The sequence below is a fragment of the Manduca sexta genome, chromosome 10, assembly GCF_014839805.1.
Source record: "Manduca sexta isolate Smith_Timp_Sample1 chromosome 10, JHU_Msex_v1.0, whole genome shotgun sequence".
Taxonomy (NCBI): Eukaryota; Metazoa; Arthropoda; class Insecta; order Lepidoptera; family Sphingidae; genus Manduca; species Manduca sexta.
This window is the reverse complement of record NC_051124.1, coordinates 2,685,040-2,712,952: the sequence shown is the minus strand read 5'-3', so window position 1 is coordinate 2,712,952 and position 27,913 is coordinate 2,685,040. Positions and strand designations below refer to the sequence as shown.

General features: G+C 34.3%; 3 protein-coding genes across 4 annotated transcripts in view; 2 read left to right on the top strand and 1 right to left on the bottom strand.

Moving 5' to 3' along the window:
* Positions 1-11,536, top strand: part of LOC115443881 (chloride intracellular channel exc-4) — a 63,776-nt gene extending 52,240 nt beyond the window's left edge. The window contains exons 2-8 of one of the 2 annotated variants that reach the window (XM_030169471.2): positions 486-587; positions 3,718-3,882; positions 5,145-5,284; positions 6,223-6,325; positions 6,568-6,678; positions 7,555-7,626; positions 9,157-11,536. In XM_030169471.2, the coding sequence (XP_030025331.2) occupies positions 486-587; positions 3,718-3,882; positions 5,145-5,284; positions 6,223-6,325; positions 6,568-6,678; positions 7,555-7,626; positions 9,157-9,246 (783 nt within the window). In that variant the 3' untranslated portion in view covers positions 9,247-11,536. The remainder of the gene's footprint in view (positions 1-485; positions 588-3,717; positions 3,883-5,144; positions 5,285-6,222; positions 6,326-6,567; positions 6,679-7,554; positions 7,627-9,156) is intronic. The other variant, XM_030169472.2, reaches the window with a different exon arrangement.
* Positions 10,735-12,550, bottom strand: LOC115443882 (nucleoside diphosphate-linked moiety X motif 8-like). The gene has a single exon (XM_030169473.2). The coding sequence runs from the start codon at positions 12,480-12,482 to the stop codon at positions 11,829-11,831; it is 654 nt and encodes a 217-aa protein (XP_030025333.2). The 5' UTR covers positions 12,483-12,550; the 3' UTR covers positions 10,735-11,828.
* A 797-nt stretch (positions 12,551-13,347) lies between these two features.
* LOC115443853 (nudix hydrolase 3) lies at positions 13,348-16,000 on the top strand. The gene has a single exon (XM_030169437.2). It carries the CDS (start codon positions 13,511-13,513, stop codon positions 14,165-14,167), a length of 657 nt encoding a protein of 218 aa, XP_030025297.1. The 5' UTR covers positions 13,348-13,510; the 3' UTR covers positions 14,168-16,000.
* Positions 16,001-27,913: the final 11,913 nt, after the last annotated feature.

Sequence of the window (27,913 nt, the reverse complement as noted above, 5' to 3'; positions counted from 1 at the left end):
ATTAAAGAACTCGAGTGTCTTGTAACGAGTTTTTAACTGGGTAACTGGTTTATTAAAAAATATTCGACGTTACATAAATCTCAGCGGTGTTTGACCCGCTGTTGCTTAATGTTACGCTTTTGTCTGTCTCCGTTGTCTGACAGAGGTGCAAGTTTAATCGGAACAACAAACTCTACAGTTGTAAATAGAACGTTGCTTTTGTCCTTATCTCTACTTCGAGTGGGGTCGTAAGATATAAATAAGTACCTTGCAGAATCAATTTGGATTAAGTTTTACGAACATGCATACTGTTGAGTGTTGAACCTTTATGGGGCTTCCAATCACTGGAAAAAATTATAAGAAATAGAACACACAGTTTTCCTGACCTGAGAACCCATGACCTAATAGACTTCAGTCTATACGCAGCCAATAGATAAAGCATTTATCATCTATAAAAATAGAAAATTAATAATTAATGACATTTAAATTTTTTGTTGTCTTTTCAGGCATCGACGATCGACGGGCGACGGAAGGGCGCGTGCCTCTTCTGTCAAGAGTACTTCATGGACTTATACCTGTTAGCTGAACTCAAAACTATCAGCCTAAAGGTAATACACCAGCATATTTGCAAACAACCAGGAACTACCTTCATTCTTTGTTTTATATATTTTGTTCCCGAAGAAGTAAGTAAAGAAACAATCGGTGCAATCACAATAAGTTTTACTTTTTTACTCCCCATGTTGTAAATGCAGAGACAAAAATTCCACTCCGATTAGCTTATATTACACTTTGTAGAGTTATCTTGTCATAAGAAAGCTTTTTATTTTCTACTGCGTTATAAAAATAATTAAATTTTTATATTTTCTAAAACATTGTTGTCACTTCTTTCCTGGCTAGTCGTGTGAATTTTATCTAAAATTTCAATTTATCGTTATGCCTAATCTCTTAAAATTGACAATAAGTATCTCACCGCTAGTGACTATCATCAGCCTGGTGTAATGAGTAGCAATAGTGATTGAGTATTTGTATCTAATGACGTCATATATACACGAACGTCTACACCAAATTTAAAGGAACCTGAAGTAGGGTAATCACTTTTTAACCAATTTTGTAACTTCCTCAATATAAGTAAACCACTCAAAATGACATTTTTGGAACTTAGTGAAAGTAGGTGCCTGTTCCGTATGCACGAATTTCATTTAACATTATTAAAGTTGAAATATTATTAAATTTGAAATATCAATGGATTATGATAAAATAAGAACCAATCAACAACCAGGCTTATAAACAAAGGTTGGTTACTTGAGACTTGTATATTTTATGAATAAAGAAAAAACATTTTTTCCATCCACTCGTAGTATGGTTCAAAATTTTCACCCTAAACATTCATCAGAGCTCCGAGCATAAGTTCATTATGTATTGGTGAAATAACTATTTTAATTTTTATTTTTAAACGTAATTGTGACTCGTATGTTTGACACAACCCTTGTACGTTCATGTGTTATGAAATATTAGAGGTTCACGATACGGTTCGCCCGAGGCCCGAGCGTTAATTGTTATAAATGTTAACGTAATTATCAATTACATAGCGATTACGAAACCAATTAAAACAGTTGTTAATTAATAACATTCTAAATTAGTGTTAATGTTAACGATTACTTACGGTAAATTAACAAAAGTGGCAAATATAGCTTAGCATTTTTACTTTAGACTGCCTAGGTGGTGTAGTTGTATTGTGTGCACGATACGAGACGGCTGGTCCCGGGTTTGAATCCCGGGTCGAGTAGTAAAAACGTTTTCTTGCTTAGTATTAGCTCGGAGTCGGGAATTTGTTCCTTATGATTATGGGCGACACGTTCACCCTATATTACACCATGGGACGGAACAAACAGGCCAAATGTGAGAGTCCTGGCTGCATATGTGCCTACTACACCTTCGGTTATAAAGGCGTGATGTGTGTTTGGTTTACTTTAAGTAGTAATAAAACCCATCAGTACTCATTAGTATTTCTACTTATCTATGTTTTATCACTTTACTCCCTTAAATGATAAATAATTTCAGCGCCGAAGAGACAATACTACTGATTAACTGACTAAAAAAGAATTACTAACGTTTATTAGTAAGACACTCATTTATTAGAACTTAACGATACGTCAACTATAGACCGTATTAGGTCTTTAATATCAATTCTAACAATAGACCTACATATATTGCTGGTCGTGTATGCCAGCATATTTCGTGACAAATTCATTGTTCTTCATTCATGATTCATTGAGCCGTAAATGGTCAATGATGGAATAAAAGGCAATACCTAGGTAGATAGATATCTATTTCAATATAGTGATGCAATGAATTAATTCGTTTTTAGCATCCATACATTTACCAGAACTGATGATGTAAACCAAGTCTTTTCCTCTAACCAAATAATTGTAGAATGTGTATTTTTTTATTTAAGTTTCTTCTTTTTTCTACTACAATAGTTTATCATCCAAACTAGTTCATAATTTTCTGGTGATATGTGGCGAGAATTATTACAAAGAATACCCTTTTGTGATAAGCAATTCCAAAATAGGTATGTGTTTGTAGAACAAGGCTTTGGCACGGATTACGTGGGTAACGAAGTCGCAATATGTACTTACGCTTACGTGCCACAATGACTCGTATTTGACCAAATATAGCTATGGATTGAGTTGTTGGAGAAGGCAATCTTTCGAATTTGTTAAAGGTGATTTTAAACGCGTAATTCAAATAGGTCTCTAACAGCCGTTTTCAATTCCAAATTCAATTTTGAACCCGATTCCGAGAATGAACCAATCATAATAAGTAATTTGTAAGCATGACAAAAGACGTTGTTGTGATTGGTCTATTTTCGTGATATTGAATAATGTGATTAGGGTCGCTTATTGAAAATGGCGGTTAATCTGTTTTGCTGAAACCAATTTTTTTTTAGTTTGAAATGGCTTGCGTAGGCATTGAAAAAAATGGGGATGTTGCCATTCTTTGTTCTTATGCGTGGAATTGAGCTATTAACAATTACTTACATATAGATGCTACAATATTAAAAAACCAATATCTTATTTTTGATTTTCAAATTCATGTATGGAATTGCTGCATTTAATTTTTCTTTACTCCTTCTCTATGTGAACTTAAAGTTTATAAGCCAAATCTTACTCCTTCGCGCACGCAATGTGCTTATGAAAGGGTACAAAGTTTTTATAGTTTAATGTAATATAGATTAGAAAAACAGTTCGTTTTCATGTGCATGTTATTTACCATGCACCTCACTCGCCTGTCGCGTCTCGGCGGACGTCACCCTAACGGCATCTGAAGCTTGCATCAAGATTGATTGCAGTTGATTGTAACAGAAATTCGTTTTAGGACCGTGTGAAAGGCACCGTTCGTTTCCCATCTTTAGGCGTGGCAAATTGGGCGGACCATTAAATTTATATTAGTTTTACACGTTAGCTTTATCGGGCATCGATCAAAGAAAGTATTTGAAGTTATTCCTCATGACGCGTTTAGCGTGTTATTTTTAAATCCAAAACGGAGGTCTATTTCATACACGGAAATTAACAATGATTGACTATAGATAAATTATTAAAGTGATAGCTACAAACGAATGCCCATCTCTAAGTTTGTTTTGAAAGATTGGTTCCATATAGATTTCGAACGATACATAATATACTACTACTGAAACATATAAATACATTCAAACAATTCCTCACATGTCCATTGCAGGTGACAACAGTAGACATGCAAAAGCCGCCGCCAGACTTCCGCACCAACTTCGAAGCGACGCACCCGCCCATACTGATCGACAACGGACTCGCCATACTCGAGAACGAGAAGATCGAGCGGCACATCATGAAATCCGTGCCGGGCGGACACAATCTGTTTGTACAGGTGATGTAGCAGTCAGTTTAACGTAATGTATATATCTGATCGGCATAATTGTGATACCTTCGTTCCTCGCCGATTGACATTTTCCTTTAGCTTCACCGAACACTAGGTTCCGAAAAATAACTGCTCAACCCTTAAAATATATTTTTTGTGATTAAAGCCCTACTAAAATTCAGTGGTAGCAAGCCTTAGAGGTTGATGAACAGCAAGGAATTAAGGCTTTGAGGGGCCTCGTGCTTACAAGGGGCGCAAAATAGTCATTACCGTCCTTCGGCAATCGGGTAAAGGGCCTTACAGATTTGCCGCTCAGAGCATTAGTTAAGGTCGCTACTGCTAAACATAATATACTTCGTTTATCTGTACACCGAATCAGCATTTCTACAAACATTTGCAAATTATGTTATATGTGTAGGACTTTCATCAAAAAGCATTTACTAGCATCTGTCTCTAGGGATATGAAGATTCATAGAATTGAGAAAATGTTCACCTTCTGTCTTTTCTGGGAATGTGCCCACTTCGAAATGGCCAAGATTAATGAAGCGAATTAAATTTTGAAAAGGCATTATATAAATAAGAAAATAAAATCGTCCATAAATATTCATTTTATTTACAGAAGCAGTTATCCTTTGCGGATTCAATACAGTTTTAGAACATCTTATAACAGTTATAGGTTCTAAGATCACGTATATTTTCACACATTTCCAATTAATTGCAACATTTAAAACGTTTTATAACTTTTTAAAATGTTAAATTCTTGGGTCCAATAATTTTTATTGCCACTAAAAGTCTGTGTGGCCATTCTGCAACTGGTTCCAAACAAGTTCTTTTACACAACGGCAATATTCAGATCAATCCAAATTAAATGTAAAATTAGATAAGTTATTAAAATATATATGCTTGATTAGCTTGTTGTACGCCAATGAATTTGAATGTGGTCGTAAAAGGGTCGAAGGCATCGGACAAATTGTGACAAAGTCATACTTTGTTTAGAGCATTTTTTACATTCTGAATTGTGTTTGCGTTTTGTCTTTCTACTTCGACATCGTTCGACTAAGGAAGAAAGGGAAAATCAGGATTATGCAAATAGTTATTTTATTGATTAGTATTGGGATTATTTATTTGCATGATTTGATAATTAACTAAAAATTTAAAGAAATTTCAACTACGAGATTTGACGCCAAGTAAGATTACAATTTTACTACACGTTAGTTTCCAGTGGTCGTACGAGCCGGATAAACAATAACATGTTGTTCTTTTCATTCCAGGACAAAGAAGTGGCATCACTGATCGAGAACCTATACTCCAAGCTGAAGTTGGTGTTGGTGCGCAAAGACGAACAGAAGTCGGCGGCGTTGCGCGCGCATCTCGGACGCATCGACGCGCTGCTCGAGCGCAGGGGGACCAGGTATACCTTCTTCTTCTTCTTCTTCTTCATTAGCATTTTTCAACCTCTTCGATGTAGACCTTCTAGGTCGTCGTATCGCTTACCATAGGGCGAGGGACACGCCTGTCGTGTCATTAAACTGCAATAAAAAAATCATGATCATCATCAACCAGAGGAAGTACCTACTCTTAAGATTTCCAGACCAGTTCTTCCCACTGTGGGATGGGCAACACATTTCTTCAAACATGTAGTAGCAAGTCGGCGTAGGTTTTACGATCGTCTGCCTGACTCAAGCCCCTTAAAATATACACAAAAATTTAATTCTGGCGCTTCTAATCCACAGCCCATATACGATGCTATAAATGCTAGACCATGTCCCATATTAATCCGGTGCAACTATACATATTGTGAAGTGATCAAAGAATTCTCTATGTACAATGATACGTCATCGCTGGCTTGTTTGATCCTGTTAGACTGTGGCGTCGTAAATCTGAGCTTTATCTTGTTGAATGTTACCTAATGTATCCAGGCAACGGTTTATCACAAGGTTAGATAACTATGTGCTTCATATTAATCCTGCGTGTGTGTAATAGAGAAAATTAAAAGGATTATCGTCTAAAGAAAACAAAGATTATTCGTGTATGATTTCGTTGGTCTACTCCGCTGTATTAGAGCTCTAAATCGCGAGTCATTGCTTCGATCCGCAGGACGTTATCAAAATTCGTGCCCGATTTGGCAATAGATTCACTTATCACATTATGAAGTGGATATAAGCTCAGGAAATAATAAGCAGTAATTGTAACCCTTTAATTTGATTTTGAGTCCCTTCTTTTGCGGAGTAATATAAGTGCACTAGTTGAAACCTTTTAATTTTTTTAAGTCCTTGCTTTTGAATAGGCACGAGTTTATTTGATTATCGAGTATTTATTTGATTTTTCATTAGTCGATGTGTATTGCAGGTTCTTAACGGGCGACACAATGTGCTGTTTCGACTGCGAGCTGATGCCGCGGCTGCAGCACATCCGCGTCGCCGGCAAATACTTCGTCGACTTCGAAATACCGGTAACACAAATAATACATTCAGCGGTTTTTAAAGGCGTACCTAATACACAAAACTTATACCAAAAGTAACTAGGATTTTCAATTTCAAAATCCCTAAATAAATTGTCCCACTTCTAATCTTACAAATGTCGCCGAAAAAAGCAAATCATGCTTATTCGTGTTGTGATGTTATTACAGGCTTTCAAAATATTTGTCAAATTAATTATATTATAGCGATGCTCACGATGCGATTATCGTTACAGACGAGTTTCCGCGCGCTGTGGCGCTATATGTACCACATGTACCAGCTGGACGCGTTCACGCAGAGCTGTCCCGCCGACCAGGACATCATCAACCACTACAAACTGCAGCAGGTATTTGCTCACGTCCACTCGCACTTACTTGACGCAAGCAATACACCTCACGACAAATCGGTACGATCGATCTGTACGATTTACCGTCACGATAAATCGGTACGATTTTTTTAATTAAGGAAATGATAATGGATATTTTGTAGTACACTAGATAATATTCTGAAGATTATCCGGTAATCTTACTATGTAGTATGTACAGTACAAATCCGTCATTTGAGGTGCAGCGAATCCTGTACACTATGTATATAATATAATATTACGTTATTTATTGTATACATTATTATTATATGTCAAAAATATTTGCTGTAAGTGTATTGCGTAAACTTTAGACTCAAAGGGTGCACTCGAAGTTGATTCCGGATTTCCGCTATTTACTTTTTCAACCTTTTTAAAAGACTTATCAGAGCGATTTAAGTCGTAAAGACCGATCGTAACGATTTCTCGTGTCGTATGGCCTGCATCACCCACAATTGGCTTAAAATGGGATTTCTAAATTGGGTCCTGTATTCTCTAAACGGGTCTAAAAGGGATTTCTTTAAATTGGTCACTTTTTCTAAATTGAACTTTGGTGTATGTGGTGTAGTTGAATGTAATATATTTTTTTATTTCTTTATATTTAAGTAATTGTAGTGGGATTTCATGTACAGGTAGAAAATATTTAATTGCTATTAGAAATGTATATTGAAAGAAACTGAGCCGCAGCCACTTTAAAAGTTAAATCTAAAGGTCGTTTTAAACCTTTTTTTTTATAATGCTGAAATTGAAAATTGAAATCCTTGCTTCAAAACTTTAGTCTTACTCTCTGTATAGATATAAGAATAAGACTTATTTAATTTCTCGGGTCTGTCCTTTCCGTACACCATATGCCGTATACAGCAAGCGACGAAAGGTTTGTTGTCGCCGACGCTCGCGCGGCAGCCGCGGCCCGCGCAACCGCCGCCGGACTCGGTACGTGACGGTGTGTAACGTGACGTCACTCACCCGCCAGCCAATCACAGCGCAACATCGCCGCGGCCGCCACTCACACCGACCACGGGCGCGGGCGCAGACTCACCGTCTCACTCTCATCGCGTTACGCTAAACGTTGAAGCTTACTGTGGCGTTACTAGAGATGTGTCCGCGATACATGTTAAAATTGACAACACATTTTGAACAAATACAAATGTATTTGAAAATAATGATAATAAAATTACGCAATTGTCTTGTGAAAAATAAAAAAAGGAAATATAAATAACATTCAAGTCACAATTACGAGTCGATAAGTAGGCACATCACTAGTCGCTACCACGCTTACATCATAAAAATTCCGATACATTAAAGGCGAAAATAGCTTGTGCTATAACATAAAATGTTGCCACACAAATGAATTAATTGATTTTTTTCTTTGCTTGGAAAGAGGTGGAATATTTTTCAACTGGGCCATTGTTTTACATTATTATCTCTCCACGCACATAGGTATTTATCACGGGTTGTCATTTCACTTATCTTTACATTTCCAATACGAAACGTTTGAGTTAAGGCGATACCTCAAGGTCCATTTTCATACATTTTGTTTCACCTTTAATCTGGGTAACTAAACAAGTATTGGCAAGTAAAGAATTTAAATTCACGTCTAGTTAGTGATTAGTTCTCGCAGTTGAAGAAAAACGTAAAAATAATTAATAATCATGGATATTTCGGCCTTTAAAATTTCGTCATATTAAATTTTAAAGGCCGAAATATCCATGATTATTAATTATTTTACGTTTTTCTTCAACTGCGAGAACTAATCACTAACTAGACGTGAATTTAAATTCTTTACTTGCCAATACTTGTTTAGTTACCCAGATTAAAGGTGAAACAAAATGTATGAAAATGGACCTTGAGGTATCGCCTTAAACTATTCGAAATTCAAACTTTGCAAAATAGAACATTTTACGTCATAGAAATTTTTATTGATACATTGGGACATTAGTTTTGAGGTACATTTTTGTTGTTATGGTTAGATGAAATCATTCCCACTATTTAATGTAATTTAAATGTTTACCTTGAGATCATGAAAATGCTTTATCAATTTAGCAGTATCTAGTATCCTTGTGGAAGGATTCTAAGTTCTAGTGTTTGGATAATTTTAGGTGTTTATTGGTTTGGTTGTGGATTGTATGTCTAACTGCATTTTATTTGTTTTCAATATCTTCTTTTTTCACTGTTTAATGGATTGACTTATTTTCTCGGCTTTTTGGGTATTATTAATATTCGCAATTATTTAATATAAATCTTTATGAATTATTTGACAAAATTTTATAAAGGTTCTTTTCTTTTTCGAAATTAACTAATGGTTCATTTTGTTCAATATAATAATTAACTTAATTTGTGAAATTATAGAATTTGAAAATCATATTTAATTTGTAAAATACTTTTATCGATAATTTATGTGTAACGCATGAAGTTGTTTAAATAATTGTTAAACATTTGCTAATATTTAAAAATAATTTCTAGGCGCTGAAAATGAAGAAACACGAGGAGTTGGAGACGCCCACGTTCACGACATCCATCCCGGTTGATGTGAACGAACAAGCAGCCGAGTAGATCCTCAAGCCTTGGTACAACACTACAGTATAGTCATTTAACGAAACGAGCTGATTGTGCGTGGTTTAGCGTTCAACGACATACGATAAATCTATTAACATGCTAGATTTGTCAGAGAAAAAAATTGCGGGCATATGACATTACAAGTTGGTTCCAATTAGGAATATTTTTTTTTTAACCATACGACGTGACGCGCGACGGCTCGTTTCGATAACTTCATCTATACATACAATGGTCGTTTGTGTTTGCAAAAGTCGTAAACGTTATTTTCGCATATTTACATAATGCCAAAATTATATGTGTACCTAGTCTGTGAGTAATTGAACGAAACGCAATGTTCTGTTAGACTTTGTTATAAAAATACAAATATAAAGATTGTAGTGACATTTAAAATATCGATTAAGTTTTATTATCGGTAATTAGTACTGGTCGTTGGAAATATGTGAGCGTGTCCAGTGACGTCACGAAATATGAAATTAGAAACTATGTTATTGGGGCAGTGTTACTAAATATGCCGATTGCTGGACGGTCCACAGCTATTTCCAACGAATTTTACAGAAAGCATTTTGAAAATAGTTGTATTATTGGATGCATTTTTTATTTTAGTCATGTAATCGATATGGCGACGTACTTATGAGTTATGTTAGCTGAAATTATCGATGTCGTCGATTATTCACAGATGAACAGAGAAGACAAATAAACTGTACCAAGATATAAATTGTGTGATAAACATAATTCCATCCGATAGCCGCGCCCCGACTCGCCCGCACCGCCATTACCCGAGTTGGTTATCAAATATATTTTGTAATTGTATAAAATTTATAAACTTATTCGGTCGTTACTTTGATATGGTAGAGTGAAAATCAATGAGATTGATAAATGGTTTGGTGCAATCGATATGAACATGTGCGTTGGAAGGATTTAATTGTGGGTTATTTATTAGATATCTAAACGTATTTTACTGTATTACCGATATTCGTATACCTCCATTACGAAACTCGATTTTTATTCATATCCGATAGAGATCGAGAATTGACCGTGGCCATCACTACTTTGATTAAAGTTTTGAGATTCAGTAAATATTTAAATGTATGTTTTGTTTCATCAGATCCATATTTTTTTTTATTCGGCAGAGGTGCTGAACGATGATATCCTTTACACTTGACCTTTAACAAATTTAGTACGTATAGTTTTCTATTTATGAAAGTAGATATCGTTTAACATAGTTTTAGTTTAGTTACAGTGTTCAAAAACAACGAATGTTCAGACATGGTTTTGTAATATAAATTCGCAATAGGTTGTAAGATTGGTTTCACAGTACTCAAGATTTTTCTTAATATTTTTATGGAATTTTAAATCCATTTTGGTAATGCCTCTGCCAAAATTATTTAAGCATTTGTCAATATTGTTTTGTTTATTTACATTTTGTGAGCTCTTGCCTGCGTGATGCCTTTGAGGTTAGTTTTAAAGTTGTACTTATGTTTTTTGTTTCTTTTGTTTTTATTGTTGGGACCTACAGTACGGTGTGATGCTGTGAGGCTTTAAGTTGGACCACCTATTTACGTAATAGACCCATGGATCCTTTTATTTGTCAATATAAGTTTTCTATAACATGGCAAAACATAAAAAATTACTAAAGCCCACCCTGCAACAAAACGGCGCACTAACAAAATATTTAAAATTTATGATACATAAAATATATATATCATCTTTCTACAATTTGCTTCTAAAATTTGGTTAATTTTTTTATAATTCATCTAGATATTTTGTCGGTAATTTCATAATGAAAATGTCGTCAACATTGTTCCATTCGTGCAATTACTAAAAGACACATAATTTAAATTTAAGATAATTGAGCAAGAAATATTTTATAGTTTAAAATTTTCAAAACGGCCTAAAATATTTTTTTACCGAAATTATTGATGACGAAGATGCGCCATCACATATGGAACGAATTGCTCAAAGATGTTTGCTTAGGGAGGGGTCTTGAGAAATACTAATATATAATTTTCTTAGGGAGTGTCAGATGCATCCATTTTTTTTAAGTTATAATCAAAAAGGTTTTTTTACTTTATATAGGAATTATCTTTGTTTCTATAATAGTTGAAGTTTTTAGGACTTGATTATTGTGTATTTAACATGTTATAGAAAATTTTCGTGTGGCAAAGCACATAGTACAGACAACAGAGACAATGGCGAGACATTCAACATGTCATTTGGACAATGTATAAAATATTAATAATTCTAGATCATAATGTAAATGTTAAGGAATAAACCTGGATAAATATTATTTTTTTTGTTTGTGTTTTATTTTATTTTCCTTTATTTTTTTTTCAGTTTCATGAAGTTTTTTTCTAGTTTTTTTTTTTTTATCAACAAAGTATTCTACAGTCAATTGAAAATGCCAAATTTACATGCTTTTTGTGCCTTCTTTAGTGCTTAGTCTTTTGATAATGATCAGTGTACTGTATGTAGCTTTTTATACAATAAACATTTTTATTAAAAACAAGTTTTTTATTCATGTAATAAATATAACAATAATATTTACAAAATTGTACTAAGTTGATTTAGAATATAATATTTCACAAATTGTCAATAACAATTTTCTTTTTAATCCATTCATTCTTGTAAACATCCTTTGATAAAATCCCACTTAAAAATAAGTGGGTGATGTATGCTGTCACCCCCCATATTTTATATTCCTCTGCAACAAAGACTGGTAGTATATACCCATTTTTAAACTGAGTATAATACTGGTTCTTTGAATCACATAAAGTCTCAATTGGTACAGTGAACACTTCTGACACTTCATTTGTATTAACCTTTAGGTCCTGGGGCTTTAACTCCTGAATTGATGCTACTACAGGGGTAATCATTATTTTGAAGTTCCGACCTGGTACAGGGGACCCTTCGCCCCATACTTCTATCTTTTGTGGCGACAACCCTATCTCTTCTCTGGTCTCTCGAATCGCTGTTTCTATGGCCGTCTCATTCTTGTCAGTTTTTCCGCCGGGGAACGATACTTGGCCACTGTTTGTTCGCAAAGTAGAGGATCTTACTGTGTACAGCAGGGAAGGTACACCCTCGACGCGACAAAGAGGTACTAAAACAGACGCTGTGGCTTCAAGCTTTGGATTTTGTTTAGAAAAAGATATTTTTTTCAGTTTCGTCATGCAACGCTCACGTGACGCGAATGAAAATATATTATGTATACCAAAAGTAATTTTACCATACATTTTTATACTATATAATATCACAGTAAATTTTCATAATAAATCAACAATAATTTATGTCCAAATTCCAAATTACAATAATCACAATGACAGCTCACAGCTGACAAAATGACAATAGCAAGGTACTTACATAGTTGCCAATGAAATTATTAACACTTAGCAGTTGTTAGCAAGTTTTTTTTTATATTACTAATAACGTAATGGTAACATAAACCATGGATTTATTATTTCACTATAAAAGAGAATCCAGAAAATAATCTATCATTAAAGGTGATATTAGATAGATATAAAAGCTTCGTGTAAAGAATCGAAGTGATAACAGTTCACAACAGCTGATGGCTTGCTAATTTTTGGCAATATAGTGAAGTAACACTCAAGAACTATCGATAAAACATTAATAAAAAAATCCTTGTATCATAACGATGTAAGGTTCATATTATAACTCATATGAAATTTTATCTATATAACATGTTACTTTTCCTTTTTTGTTCTCCTAGTTATTAAAGAATCTGTAGAATCATTTATTTCATTTGTTCTTACTGGGTAGGGAGTAGTAATTTTTATCAATGCTAGCAAAGCACCTGGAATGTCAGGAGTAAAAATTAAGCTAAAAATCGCGACTAAATTCGGAATCCAGCTTTGTTTTAATTTAAAAATAAAATGGAAATGTTGTATTGAAAAATTTAACAAAGAAAATTAAATAGTTCCTATTTCACAAAGACATTAAATGGTATAGTTATAGACCCGAACTGACCAAATTTTTGCTCCAAAAGTTATCATTAATTGGTTAAAATATGTCGCTGTCCTATTTGACAAGATGTCACAACCTGTCCTTGGATACTCCTTATCGATATAAGAATATCGACACTGCAGTTACTCCCTAGCGGAAATGGATTCTTTTGGAATTTGAACTTTAACTTTCGTCGTACGGTTGTCGTACGATGAAAAAATAGTAAATCTTTGCAAATAAACATGTGTTACTTATAATATTATATACGATATCAAAGTAACTAGGCATTAACGCTGTAACCATGGCATTAGCTTCTGAATTGCTACTTTCTAGCGTCGCTCGACAGAGATGCGTCTCCAAACTCAAAGAAGTTCCTGTTTTCGTCAAGGATTGGATAAATTTTAAATCAGAAGCAGCTGTTTTAGTTCCGTTATGTGTACAAAACAATGAGGTATGTCTCCTTTATACGCTACGGTCATCAAATCTCACCAATCATAGTGGCCAAGTATCGTTTCCGGGAGGGAAAATGGACAAAAGTGAAACTGTGTTTGAGACAGCGCTCAGAGAAACTGAAGAAGAGATCGGGGTGCCGCGGGAAAGTGTGGATATTTGGGGCAAAATGAATAAAATTCAAGGCAGGAATAGAGATATTATAATCACGCCTGTGGTTGGTCTCATACAAAATTATTCTTTTAGCAAACTGCAGCGCAACGCTGACGAGGTTGAAGAGATATTCACGGTTCCAATGAGTACATTTTGTGATGTGAACAACCATGCATCATTTGAGTATGAAAATCTCATGACACCAGTGTTTTTGGGCGCACAACATAAGATTTGGGGTATTACTGGCATAATCACTCATTTTTTTCTTCAGTGTTTCTTGCCAAGTGACGTTTATAAAGTTGATTTTACAAGGAAAAAATATTTGATGGATGAACTGATGCCATCTAAACTGTAGCTGTGGATATATTTTTAGTATTAATATTACTTTAGTCTTCTTTAGTATAACTAAATCACAGTGGGGTTGATTTTTGTAGCACCAAGTACATTATGTATTATATAATAATAATATAAAATAAATAATTATATAAAATAATTTTCATTTGATTTCACAGAAGTAGTGTTAATGATGTGATTTTTTTTTAAATAAGTACCAACTTACCTACTTCATTTAGTTATCAACAAATTATGTAACATAATTTAATGTTATAAGCCATTGACATATATTCTATTGACATGAACATCTATATAAACTATTTGTTTAAAATCTGGAGTTGGAACTAAAGTTCGCTGCAGAATGTAAAAAATCATTGTCTAACCAAACTTCTTTAACATGCAGTGCTAAAGCGCTTTAAGTAGAGTATAAGAAAAATAGCCACCAATACCAGATTGCAGTACACTTCAGATGAACATAGTGAGTGTTCAGAACGCCAGATCTAATACATAGTACATTATTATCAATGTTGTAAATTAATAGAAATAATATATAACTTAAAATTAAGTTTACAAGAACTGGCTGCATACCTATTGATTATTACAATAGATTATTTTGTTGTTTTCATTATAAAATAATTATGTAGAGGTGGTACATTGACATGAGGTACCTGATGTACAGTTTTTATATTTGTTTTATATCAATATTGACATAATGTCAAATTAGTTCTTATTTGAGAATAAAACAGGGTATGAGGTTATGAAATATTGTTTTTTAAATAACAAATCTTATTGTATACCCAACAATAAAATTGTTGTTAATTAATTATTTATTGAGCTAAGAAAATTATATTGACAGTTAAATATTATCCACCCGTGTGATAATACATCAAATGATGGTTTATATTTTATGTTTAATATATCACAATGAATAACGCAAAGTATCCATGAATAAATAAAACTATTTTTATTTTTTATGATATTTTATTGTGAACAGTTTCAGTACAACGACACTAGATGGCGCTCTTAGCACTTCAACTTTTCAGTGATGACGGAATGTTTAATCAATTTCTCGTTATAATTTGATAGGGATCTGTAGATAAATTTTTATGCTATATGTAAAGCCGAATCATTGATTCCAAATGCGATGCGTAGTAAATAAATAAAAACTGAAACAATAAACACATAGATTAATAAAAACATAAATCATCACAACAATAACTCAATTTCTCTCATTAATGGCATTTTGAAAACTAATTTGACTATGAATCTCTCATAACCACTTTTATACATATTCCGGCAAAGTATTTAGTAATTTAAGAAAAAAATAAAACTTAATATTCAACATTTGAAAATAGAATAAGGTTCATGTGGAAGTATTTTAGCCTTATCACTGCATATAAATCAATAATTACAATGGGTTTTCAAATGTTAATAATGGCGGAATGTTATTTATAGCCAGTGCGTGTTTTCTTGAGGTTATACCTACAATAAGTAATATTATGCGACCTTCTAGCGTTCCCCAGATTGCGGCAAACTAGGACGACATTTCTATTATTTATTAATCTTTCATTACCTTTGTTTTATCTTTGAATGTGAAATTTATTCAAACATTTAAAAATAGAAGGCAGTATTCGTGGTTTTATCAAAATAAGCAAATTTAGTTGTTATTATTTAAGATAAAAAAATTAAAATTGTACAAACATCATTAATATGATTTTAAGTTTGTTTTCCTTGAACTAAAGAACTTGTTAAACGTAAACTTAACCTCGCTTCGATCGCGTTCGCACTTACTGCATCGTCAAGTTTATACAGTTTTGTTTATTAATACAATAAAATATACATTATTACGTTTAAATTTTACTCAATTAAAGATACTTATAATTGCATTCCTATTCTCCGAACTTCAGAAGCGCACTAATGTGCAAATTATCGGAGCTCTAAAACGGGTAGTCTCGAATTGAATTTATGCTACTTATAATTGTAATGAATATAGATTTAAAAAAACATTAATATACATAAACACTACCCTTTAGGCTCATTCCATTTTCAAAGGCAGAGAGAGGTTTTATTAAATCTATGTTTCCATAGCTGTATTAAAATAAAAAATGTTAGACAATGTAATTCGGGTAAGGCTATTACTATTTACTACACGAATTCCAGACTCGCAGATAAGACCAAACAGGAAAACTAATATCACTGCCACACCGGGGGTTTGAACCCACATCGGCCCAGCCTAAGCCACCGAGCCAACGATTGTATAGATACTTACTGCAGTTAATGCAATATAGACTCTAAATATAACCTTTCAAATATAACCTCAATAAAATGTATTAACCGACTTCAAAAAAGGAAGAGGTCCTCAATTATACTTGTATTTTTTTATGTTTGTTAAGTACTTCAGAAATCAGTGACGTATTAACCGATGTAAAAAAAATTTTTTTTTTAATTATTTATAATAGAAATGTGTCTCAAAATCGATTAAGGTACTGTGGTTTTTAAACCAAAATAACTAAAATGAGTGTAATGATTTCTTATGTTAGAAATTAAAATAAAACTATTTGCAGATTTTACCACGGTTTTTATATTATAATTTTCGAACCACCAACAGCTAAGAATTTAAAAAAATGTATAACTAAAATGTAGGTACAAATTGTAACTGAATTTTCGGATGATCAGCACCTCCGCCCCGTGACCACGAAGGTTGCGAAGTCATCGAAATATCGGGAGAAAATTATAATATAAGAACCGCGATAAAATCCGAAAAAATGTTTTATTTTAATAAAATAAGTCCAAGTAAACGAAATTGCGTATTTGACTTTCCCGCGACTGTCAATTGTTTTTTTAAAATAAAATAATAGCTACTTATATGCCAATAATTACCTTAAATATAGATTAATCTTTGCCATCGCATCTCCCTTGGTGGAGCACTTTGAGCTCCTTGTGGTACGTCGCTTCGTACTGCCTGGCTACGCACTGGTATTCGCAGATGTTGTTGTATGTCATCATATTGGACGCACACAACGGTATGTATATCTTGGCGCAGGGGCAGGAATGCGGCGAAAAGCTTTTCGCGCAAACCATCGCCACCAGAGACAGTAGGAACACTGGAAAAGAGTTAAAATGTGTACATAAAGATCATTACGACTTATGCCTTTTTCTAGTGTAGACAAAGGTGTAACGAATCTACATTTCACCAGCTATTATAATACATCTCATGTAATGAGGGTTCCTATTGCTATCAATCAGCCACAATTCAGGACACCGGGCTGATATTTACCAAAAATCCCAAAATAGCCTGATCCGGGATAGAATCTAAAACCTTAGCATAGTAGTCGTAACTCGTACGCAATACGCCACCGACGGCGTCAAAAATGGTAATTTGTAAAAATTAAAAAGTATTACAAACTTTGCTGATGTACCTTTATATTGAATATTGGATGAAAACAAATATCTATCAGTTATGTCTATTGTACATATTTGGTAAAAATCCGGGATTTGCGTAACTATTTATAGTATACGTATCTATCTCGTAGATAGATTCGGTTGTCCAAAGCGAGGGCAATATTAGTTAACTGTTATTACAAATAAGTATATCGATTACAACGGCGGCGATAGCCTAGTTGGGTGTGGAACGGTCTGCCGAGACGAATGTCCGCAGGTTCAAATCCCAAGGGCACACACCTCTGACTTTTCTAAAAAATCACGTGTGTATTCTTTGTGAATTTATCGTTCGCTTTAACGGTGAAGGAAAACATCGTGAGGAAACCTGCACTTCCGAGAAGTTCTCTATAGGAATTTCGAAGGTGTGTGAAGTCTACCAATCCGCACTAGGCCAGCGTGGTGGACTAAGGCCTAATCCCTCTCAGTAGTAGAGGAGGCCCGTGCTCAGCAGTGGGCAAGTATATAATACAGGGCTGATATTATTATATCGATTACATTAGCATTTTGGCAGAAAGCGCGATCAAAATCACGATTACGCTTTAGAAGGAACGCCATCGGTGAATGTGCTTAATCGTGGAGGTCTCTCATATTATGTGAGAGTCCGCAATGTCTATTTCGACCGGCAAGCATCAGTGTGCAGTCATTGTTGGGTTCCGGTTTGAAGGACATTATAGCTAGTGTAACTGGACATAATGTGACTTAACACCTCATGTCTCAGGATGGCGAGTGCAGTGGAATACCAAACAATACTTCGTAATTCAAGATGTTGGATGGTGTTTCTACTTTTTATGGGTATTCACATCGCTTGCCGTCAGGTGAACGGCAAGCCCATCGATCATTCAAACAGCAATAAAAAAAAATGCTTCAGGCAATTTTTTTAGCACCACTACAGAACAGTAATTTGTTTTCATTGTGAGGACAATGGCCGACCTTAAACACTTCATCAAATTACCATTATCATAAACAGTAGGTAGAACGTAGTACTTTCAAGTATTTCATTACGCCTACCAGCATTATCTACTGAATAGATAATGAAGGTACCTATCTATTAGAAAATGCTAATTATTAAAACTGTTACAAATTACAGTAGAAACTGGTATATTTGTGGTAATATAAGTTATTTTCAGTTGTATAATAAAATTAATTAAGGGTACAATCGAATGTTACTCCTTATTTTTAGTATCCGTTTCATATTACAGCGATTTATATGGTATATAAAAATATGTAAGTCACATATTATAGTCTATAGTTTGAGTGATACGTTCAACGTTCTTTTCTCATTTGCGTGTATTCCATCCGAATGCTGGGTCGACGGATTTGGTATAGTTATTACGAATTGCCTTGTCACTTACGTCAACCCTCTGTAAGAGGATCCAATCCCAAGAAACTGTATACGAAAATCCGCCAAATGTTGCCCGACTAGAGTTTCTAATCTAGGACCTCATGGTCCACTGACCTTATGTTGCCATTAGATGGGTATAATGATATAAAATAAAATTACACAAGAAAATTAATTATCACAAATTATTAATTAATTATCACGCGTCAGGCATAAGGTAAAACAAGGTAGCCAGCTCGGATTGGTAGGTAGGGGGAAATAAAAGGATAACGCGTTGCAATCCTCACCGGTGAGGACACAAGCCCTAGCCTAGCTAACCTACCGGCCTTTCATTAGCAATTTAAGTGATGACTACCCGAAGAAGAAAGGCAGAAAGAGACTTCGAAATATCCCTGACTAAGATGCTATACTACTTCTAAAGAAAACAATATCATACTATAACATTAATTTATACGAAAAAATACAACACAACTCTGTGAGACGTGTGAATATTTATTGTTCAAAAGCAATGAGTATGACTTAAACAATTTTCCGTCACAACAACTCAGTAACTATGTGAATTAAGTTCCGTCGCATTCCAAGGACACATTAAGACAATAAGAATGATTTTAAATTATTTTTTATTACTTCACACTTATTTTACTTAAGGGCGTTTTACGATAATGGTTCTGAAATGATTTCTAACTCCATAACAACTAACATACAAACGCTTCGGCATAAATTATTTATTTTATACAGTGTAGTTTGAAAAATGATACCCACCTTCACAAATAGTTTAAAAATACTATCTACTAGTGAAAAAATTGGCACTTCAAAAAAGCAGATTTCTAGGGTGAGGTATTTTCTACAGAATCAATAAATGTGCAACAATAATGATATACTTAAGTATGACGCAATCAGTTAAATATGATCCATAACTGCGGAAAAATATAGACCCAGCTAACACTACAAGCATGCTTCTGGTATCCTATGACATAAAAATATATCATAATGTTCTGGAATTACACAAGCTGCGATATCTGCCAAACTAGTTTAAAACTGCTAGCACACAAATGTTTGGCGACAGGAATAGAGAGCATTATCTGGGTGAATTCTTGCACATAAACAAGCAACCAGAATAACGTTACAAGCAAAAAAACAATTCACACCCATCACATAATTATAAGGAAGGGTTACAACATTTTAAGAATGCTGTAGTCTTAATGTGTTACCGAACACTACCACTAGATATAGTCGGAGGTAAACATGATACATTCAGTCTTAAACTGTTTAAACTTCTTAATAGTCGCAATCATCTTAATATATGCTACAAGCCCTGCTTTTTGCAGATGTCCCATCTATCAGAAATTCCAGGAGGCGTCGTTTCACCATTCTTAATGAGACGATAGGCGTGCATTAAAAGCATAAGTTGTTTTGTAAGTTACTTATAAGTAGAGTTGTTACCTTCTTGAAGTGGGTAGTGAAGTGGAGGAGGTCTATTTTACCTCCAGGTTTTTTTTTAAATCCGTATCCCATAGATGTTCTTTCTATACTCAGAAACTCCGGTTTACACCGGGGAAGGTTGCTACCTATAGCAGCTCTATTTGTAAGTTGCAGTTATTGAAAATCGGTAAATGTAACATGTTTCATACACTAATATTTCTAAAAAACATCTACGTTCAGAGACAATTCGAAACAATTGTTTCTAAGTTAACTTTTGCGGAATATTAAAGGCATCTGTTCTGTGAAATATCATTTTTTTGGAAATTCTAAATTGAATCAGCTTCACCTTTCACATTTGGGAACACCGAAACACTTACGAAATTTATTGCAAACTCATAGAAAATCAACGTTAATGGAGTTTTAAGGCCAAACCAAATTCGTATTAGCGGCAATCCCCGCGAAACAATTGTTATGAAAGCTCGTAGAGGCTTGAAGAAACTTATTCAGATTCACTCGCTTTAAATATTACTATATAAAGTGGCATAAATGCACAACTTTTCTAAAAACTACAAAATATCAATTAATGTAGCTAAATAATTTTAAAGAGGTTAATTCTAAATATTTTTTAAGAAATTGAAAGAATAACAAATGAAAGTCTCAGTTGAGGTGAACCGTTAAAGTTATGTTCGCACGTTAAAAATTATTTTTTTTAATCACGTCATCTTTGAATTTCGATATTTTTATTCGGGAAATACTAATCTCCATAAAAAATATTATAAAACGTCTAGCAAACTCCTTATGTAATTAAATAAAATGATCATACCAAAAATCTGAGTGCAATGATTCATTTCGTTTCCAAAAGCGCCGCCTCCCGACTGACTGTTCCAAACCTCATTGCCATTTGCTTTTACGCAATGTTAAATACAACGACCCGCGCATTGCCCACCTAAATTCCCGCATCGCTATGTGGATTTACATTTTTATCTTAAAAAACCCGCTTGATGCATATTTGTTTATTTTCCTTACATGGTTACTTCCTACAATGTTGCACATCTTATGCTTTTGTGACGATTGCGCTTTGCGTTTAAGAATGATATTGAGCGAAAGATGATAAAGTTTGGTACCCTATATCATATAATGTAAATTTTGTATTTGGAAAATGTATTTGTAAAAAAAACTTTTCATGACATAGGCAGGTAAAGAAATATGAGAGTTGCCCTGGTACAACTCAAGAGAAAGGGCAGTCTAGCTTAGAGGAACGCAGACACAAACCAACGAAAATTCAAAATAAAAGTTGCAGTTTCTACACTTCCTGATTTTAGTAGTAGCTTGTTTGTTTATTTTTCATTGCTTAGCGAACTTTTTTCATTCTGCTTTTATGACCTGAGTAGAAAAAGAAATGCCAAATCGCTGATTTACAATGATCCAAGTTGGGTCACTAGGCTTATACTTATTATTGAATCGCGTACTCATTATAAAAAGTCGAAAACTATTGTTCTAAATAGCCTACAATGCATTGTGATGGAAAAACTAAGTTATGAATTATGATACCATGCGTTAGCCCTGTATACTAGGGCGGAAATAACCTCCGTGAACCCTTGGGACTCGGGATGTTAATTACACCTCTATGTACCCCTTGGGAATACTATACAGAACAAAACATTTATGCATTCCCATTTATAGAGGGAAAAATATTAAAAAAGATTGATGTAGGGGTTTTACCGCACCGGATTATGATAATAAAAAGTAGTTGTTATAATGTCTTAATTATAATTAAAAATAAAGCTTGATTTCTAACAATAAGGACACCTTTTTTGTTGATATCCCACAAAAATTTAAAACATTAATCAAAGTTTTCATCGTCTGTTTTCCAAGATTCTAAAGTTTGGGTTTTTGGGTTGGTCTTGACTCCGTGTGTTGCAACACTGTACTTCCAAATTTAAATATAAATAGCCACATCTATTTAAAAGAAAATAAAACACTTTTTAAGTAATACGAAAATGTTGCAGAAAAAAATGATACGAGTTAAACTTCGAATTAAAAATAAAATATTTTTTAAGACAATTGCATACTCACCAACTTTTAAACTCATGGCAAAGGAAGCAAGTACACTAGTGCAGGCAGCCAGTAAGAGCTCAAGATAACATCACAACCTAGTGTTATATACGGACTTCAATTGTCAGCAAACTATTATTGGCTCATTTCCTTTCGATAATCGAACGAGGATAATAATTGCGTTCGAGTAATTCGCGAACCAGTGGAGACGACTAGTGAGGTGCGCACTGAACAATACCTTTTGTCGGCCCATTACGATGCTTGAGAGGTTTTCCGTTAACTTGAGCATAAATTAATCGAACAAAGAATCGATACATTGCTTCCTCTTTGTTATGATTTATGATTATTGGGTTGTGATTATTTAGGCATGGGTGAACTTCATTCGTGGCCATCTCAGAATTGCGTGGTACCCACCAAAGGATTAAATTGCATTTAAATAGTATGTACTTAAAGTAGTTCATTGTAAATTTTCTAATCGACAATGAAATTATAACATGGAGGACCTTTAGTTTTTAGGGATGTGGATATCCGCCTCTGTAAATCACTCGAGGGATACCTGCGAACCTACGTCTTTGCATTTTTACAGCTTATCCGACCCAATAAGAATGTATTTGAGTTCAGTTTAAACCAACACTAGATTTAAAATAAAATTCGAATGCAAATATTTGCCTACTTGTCAAACTACATTACAAATTACCATTGGGGCTTCTCTTAATCATAGATATCAATTAATAATTACGACTTAAACCAAAAACATTATATTTTTACAGAAAGGAAAATCATTGTCAAAGGATAAAGTAATTTCCAGATTAACATGCAATAGTTAGATAATTGTTTTTTAATTATAGCTTGGAACCTGTCTTGCAACTATTCTCTGAGTAAATATAAAAATCTTGAGATAAAGAAGTAATCCGGGTTAAGTTGTGTCGCAACTTGTAAGATAAGTATCAATCATATTGTGATATAATTTTATTATTTTCATTTATTATAAGATGCCGTGGCTTTAGGCTTTTCTATAACAATACTTCATATAACATTTGGTCTACAATTAATTCCACCCGGTGGACATCTTAAATAACAACTGCAAAAAACATTTACCGAAAAATGGCGTAACACTTTTATAGGTTATAAGTGCAAATTGTGAAACATCGGCAGTTAATACTAAAATGGCGGCCAATAAAAATCATTTATTTTAAAGCCGACGACGCGAATTTTATGTTAAGAACACTATAAAAATTCTTTCTTATCCCATTAATCAGGGTTTTTACATCGTAACGTGGGTAGTTATTGTTTTTCGGGCCCAATTGGTTCCATATTACCTAGTTAAAGTACGTTTAAATAAATTAACACATTTCAAATTATATTTTATGTCACATAAGTAGGTACCTTATGTATTTTGGCAGACTTCAATAGTTCAATACATTAAATTTCTACCATAAAATTTACTCAATAATGAGACAACGTCATTGGATGAGACAGATTCCATTAATTATATTATATATATTATATTCCATTACTTAGTTTAATCAAAAACCTAGGAAGTTTATTTTGAAGAGCAGTGACTGATAAAGACTTCTTGCAATTTGATAAATAAGTAGGTCTGAGCGTACTTCATAAAATCAATTGTTTCTTAGTATTTTAGAAATGATTAGAGATAGCTTTATATCATCTGTTGACCCTACGATAGGCATATTTTTAAAACCAAAACAGTGTAGATATTCATACATTCATTATTAAATAGTAATTAGTACCGATAAACATCTGCTTAAGAAAGGGAGCAAACGAGTCTCGAACTTACGACCTTCAGGACAGTGCCGACCTGTCCACCCAATCCTTGACTAAAAGGTGACCACAAATACTAGGAGTATATAACATTTACTAATCTGGATACCTAACTCAGAGCCTTACATCATATTCCTACACATTAATTTAAACGTATAAGTACATGATAGCCCAGTTGGCAATGAACCGTCTAGAATCTAGATGAATGTCCGCAGATTCCAAATCCAAGGCACACATCTCTGATTTTTCAAAGTGTAATATTATTATTTATCAATTATCATTCGCTCTCTGATTCTTCGAAGTTTTGTGAAATATTATTGTTTATTAATTATCATTCGCTTTAATGGTGTAGGAAAGCATCGCGAGGATACCTACTTACCCGAGAATTCCCCATAAGAATTTCGAGGGTATGTGAAGTCTGCCAACCCACGCTGGGCCAGAGAGGTAGACTAAAGCTTAAACCCTCTCAGTAGTACAAAAGGTCCATGCAGCAGTGAGCAGTATATTATACAGAAGTGGTATTGTTATACTGAGCGTATTAGGCTGAGGAGATCGAATTGAAATGATAACTATCTCTATTACCTTACGTTGGCTGATTGTCGATGACGTCACGGCTGACGCTAGCCCTCATGCCTGAGCCGCGTGACGTCACCGCGTAAATGCCAATTGCATTTGCGAAGCGCATGCAGAATAAATATTTTATTAATAATATTGTATTTACAAGAGGGACGAATTCATGACTTCGGGCTGATAGTGAATAGAAAAACCCAATATCTTTTAGCCCGACCCGGGGATCGCACCGGGATCTCAGCCCTGCATTCGTACCGTAAAACAACTACGCCATCGACGCTGTACTGTATTTACCTTATTTAAAATAATAAATCTTCTAGTGTCCCCTATAGAAGGTCAATGTGGAGTCCGCACAAAACATTGGAAGCATGTTGTACGAAAGATATGGTTTAGTTTACGACTGGTCGACTGCCTAACGTCAATCCTTTGAGAAAACATCAAATCATCAACCAGATGAAGACCACGCCTGAAAATAGGCCTGCCCTAAAGATTTCAGAGCTGTCAAAAGCCGCCTGGTCGTGAAGAATTCAGATGTGAAATTATATTCTCAAAAAAATCTACACAACCTACCGAACTGATAATTGGGATTAGATCCCGGACTTCCATTTGACATTCTAATATACGCTCCCACTAATCCTAAGGTTATTAAGGTTGTAAAACTGAATCAGTATTATTTTCATTTCCGATGCTGAATTGAGGAATAAAAATCGACTCAACGATATAAAAAACACCTTTCTCGTGGTGAGAATTTCGTATCGATTGTTCCTATGGATAAAAATCACAGGGCTAGGGAAGCTATGTGGGTGCCTGGTGGTTCCAGTGCTCTTAAAAGCCAAGTACTGAGCGCAGAGCACCTACATCCAAAGAAATCCTTAAAAGGGTATTTTTTTTAATGATTTTGCTTATAAAAATGCATTTGTGAAGTGCGTCAGCTTTTATCTACAAAAATAGTGGTCATGCGCACCCACATTCATTTCTAGAAGCCTCTGCACGGGTCGGAGAGTTCAATGAACCTCGCCTTGCTAAGTAATTCTGATTGCTATGTTGATACATTTGTTGTAGGTTTTCGGAAACACCCGTGAATTTTGTCAACCTTGAAAGTATTAGTCCTTGATTTTTGTATGTCATGGCCTAGTTTGTTTTTTTGATCTAGGTAATGATATATCTAATTGCTTAGATATGTTTGGCATATATTATATTACCGATAACAGAAAACTCCATTAATATTTTCAATGGATGGGAGTTTTATGCATAATATTAGATCGTTAAAACTATGACTAGTTTTAAGTTGGTCACTGTCTTTAAATGCAATGTTTGTCATTTCACGATAAAAACAATTGGTTAAAAAATGTTAATATACGAAGACCCACCAGTAATGCCATTCACTATGGTAATTAGTACGCAGGGCAGTAGAATAATCAAATACATTTAGAGATTTGATCATTGAAATATTTCATTCTTTTATCGATGACAATCAAACTTCTATCAAATGACACTATCAGTCTGGCTTGGCTGCTACTACAATAAATATAAGTTTTCCCGCTTCCTACTGCATGGTCCGGGACGATCCCGTGTTTGATACAAAACAATGTGTCCTAAAATAATTTATTGCATATTTTTATTGCATACTAAATATATGATTTATTTTATATTCGCATAGCAAGCCGCACTATCAGAATCTGCGTATTTTTCAGTGACTAACTGCATAGACATAGTGAAGGACATTGTAATTTGCCTCTCTGTATGCCAAAATCATGGCCAGTGTTCGGGGACGTCAGAACGAATCCATATGGTGAATTTTTCACCTATTTTTTTAATGGCTGTGAATGACGCTATCTTACCGTTCGCCTGATGGTAAGCGATACGACCGCCCATAAACAGTAGAAATACAAAGTATTGTTTGGTATTCCACTGCGCTCGCCATCCCGAGACATGAGACGTATGTCTCATTATGTCCAGTAGTTACACTGCTACAATGTTCTTCAAACCGGAACACAACAGTGACTACACACTGCTGCTTGGCGGCAGAAATAGACATTGCGGTGGTACCTACCCAGGCGGACTCTCACATATGAGAGGCCTACCACCAGTGCCATCACCTTGCGTATAGTGGTCGCTATGTCATCGGATAGGTATGAAAAATTTATCTAGTAATATTACTTGAATGAGTTACTTGTTTACTACTTTGTTGCCAAGAGCACAACGACATAATATGGTAACCATTGAAAATTAACCTCATGTTTTTCGCCGGACAATCAAACTTTATCCTACTTATCAGAAAGGGTATATAATCGATTATCGTTTTGCTGGAACAAAATACTGTTAGCCATAATTAATACCTATACTGTAAATTTTTAAAAATGTTCTTATTATTTTCCCAACCTCAAACCTCATTTTTTTAACCTAAATTTTTTCTTCTGAAATAGTCATAAAAATACCCGGTTACTGTCAAGAAAGTACTCCTCAAAAACCCGATGTAATTTAGGTCAGCATTCAGTTCCGAGGTCGCTACAAAAACCCAAAATGTTCGTTATACCAGTTTCCCGTTCAAGTTTACCAAGATGAGGTCAACCATAACGTTTACAGTAGTCATATGTTTACTGAATGAGGATTTAAAAGTCTTTAATCAGCATTTAATATATAAGATACCACCGCTCTCAATGTTGGCTTTAGTAAGCGTGAGACTTAGGGTGGGAACAAACGAAAACAATTCCGATTTCAGTAATTTTTATCTAAGATGCTTAGGATAACAACATAGTTATCTGAAAAAAGGTCTCATCTGGGCTCTGCGCGAGGCACATGGTGGTTCCCGTTTTACCCCCGTTAAGGCCGCCACTAACCCCAGTATGTCTGTTGAAAACCAGTATGCAGTTACTATTGTATTTCGGTCATAAAGGTCATTGTTATCACTATGATTATGATTTATAACATAATAATCTAAAGTCGAGTGTCCATTGCTATACGTATAGAGGTTTTTGGTATAAAGTTCGGAATGCTACTATTTATTAGCATTTAGCACAGAGCAAGATCTTCCTTGTCTCCAGTTATGACAAACAATGGCATCATATTTAACAAACAAAAAGCCTACCGTCTAATTACTCCTTTTCTGGGGCTAAAATACTTCCGAAGTATCATTTTTGGAGTAACGATGAAATTGTT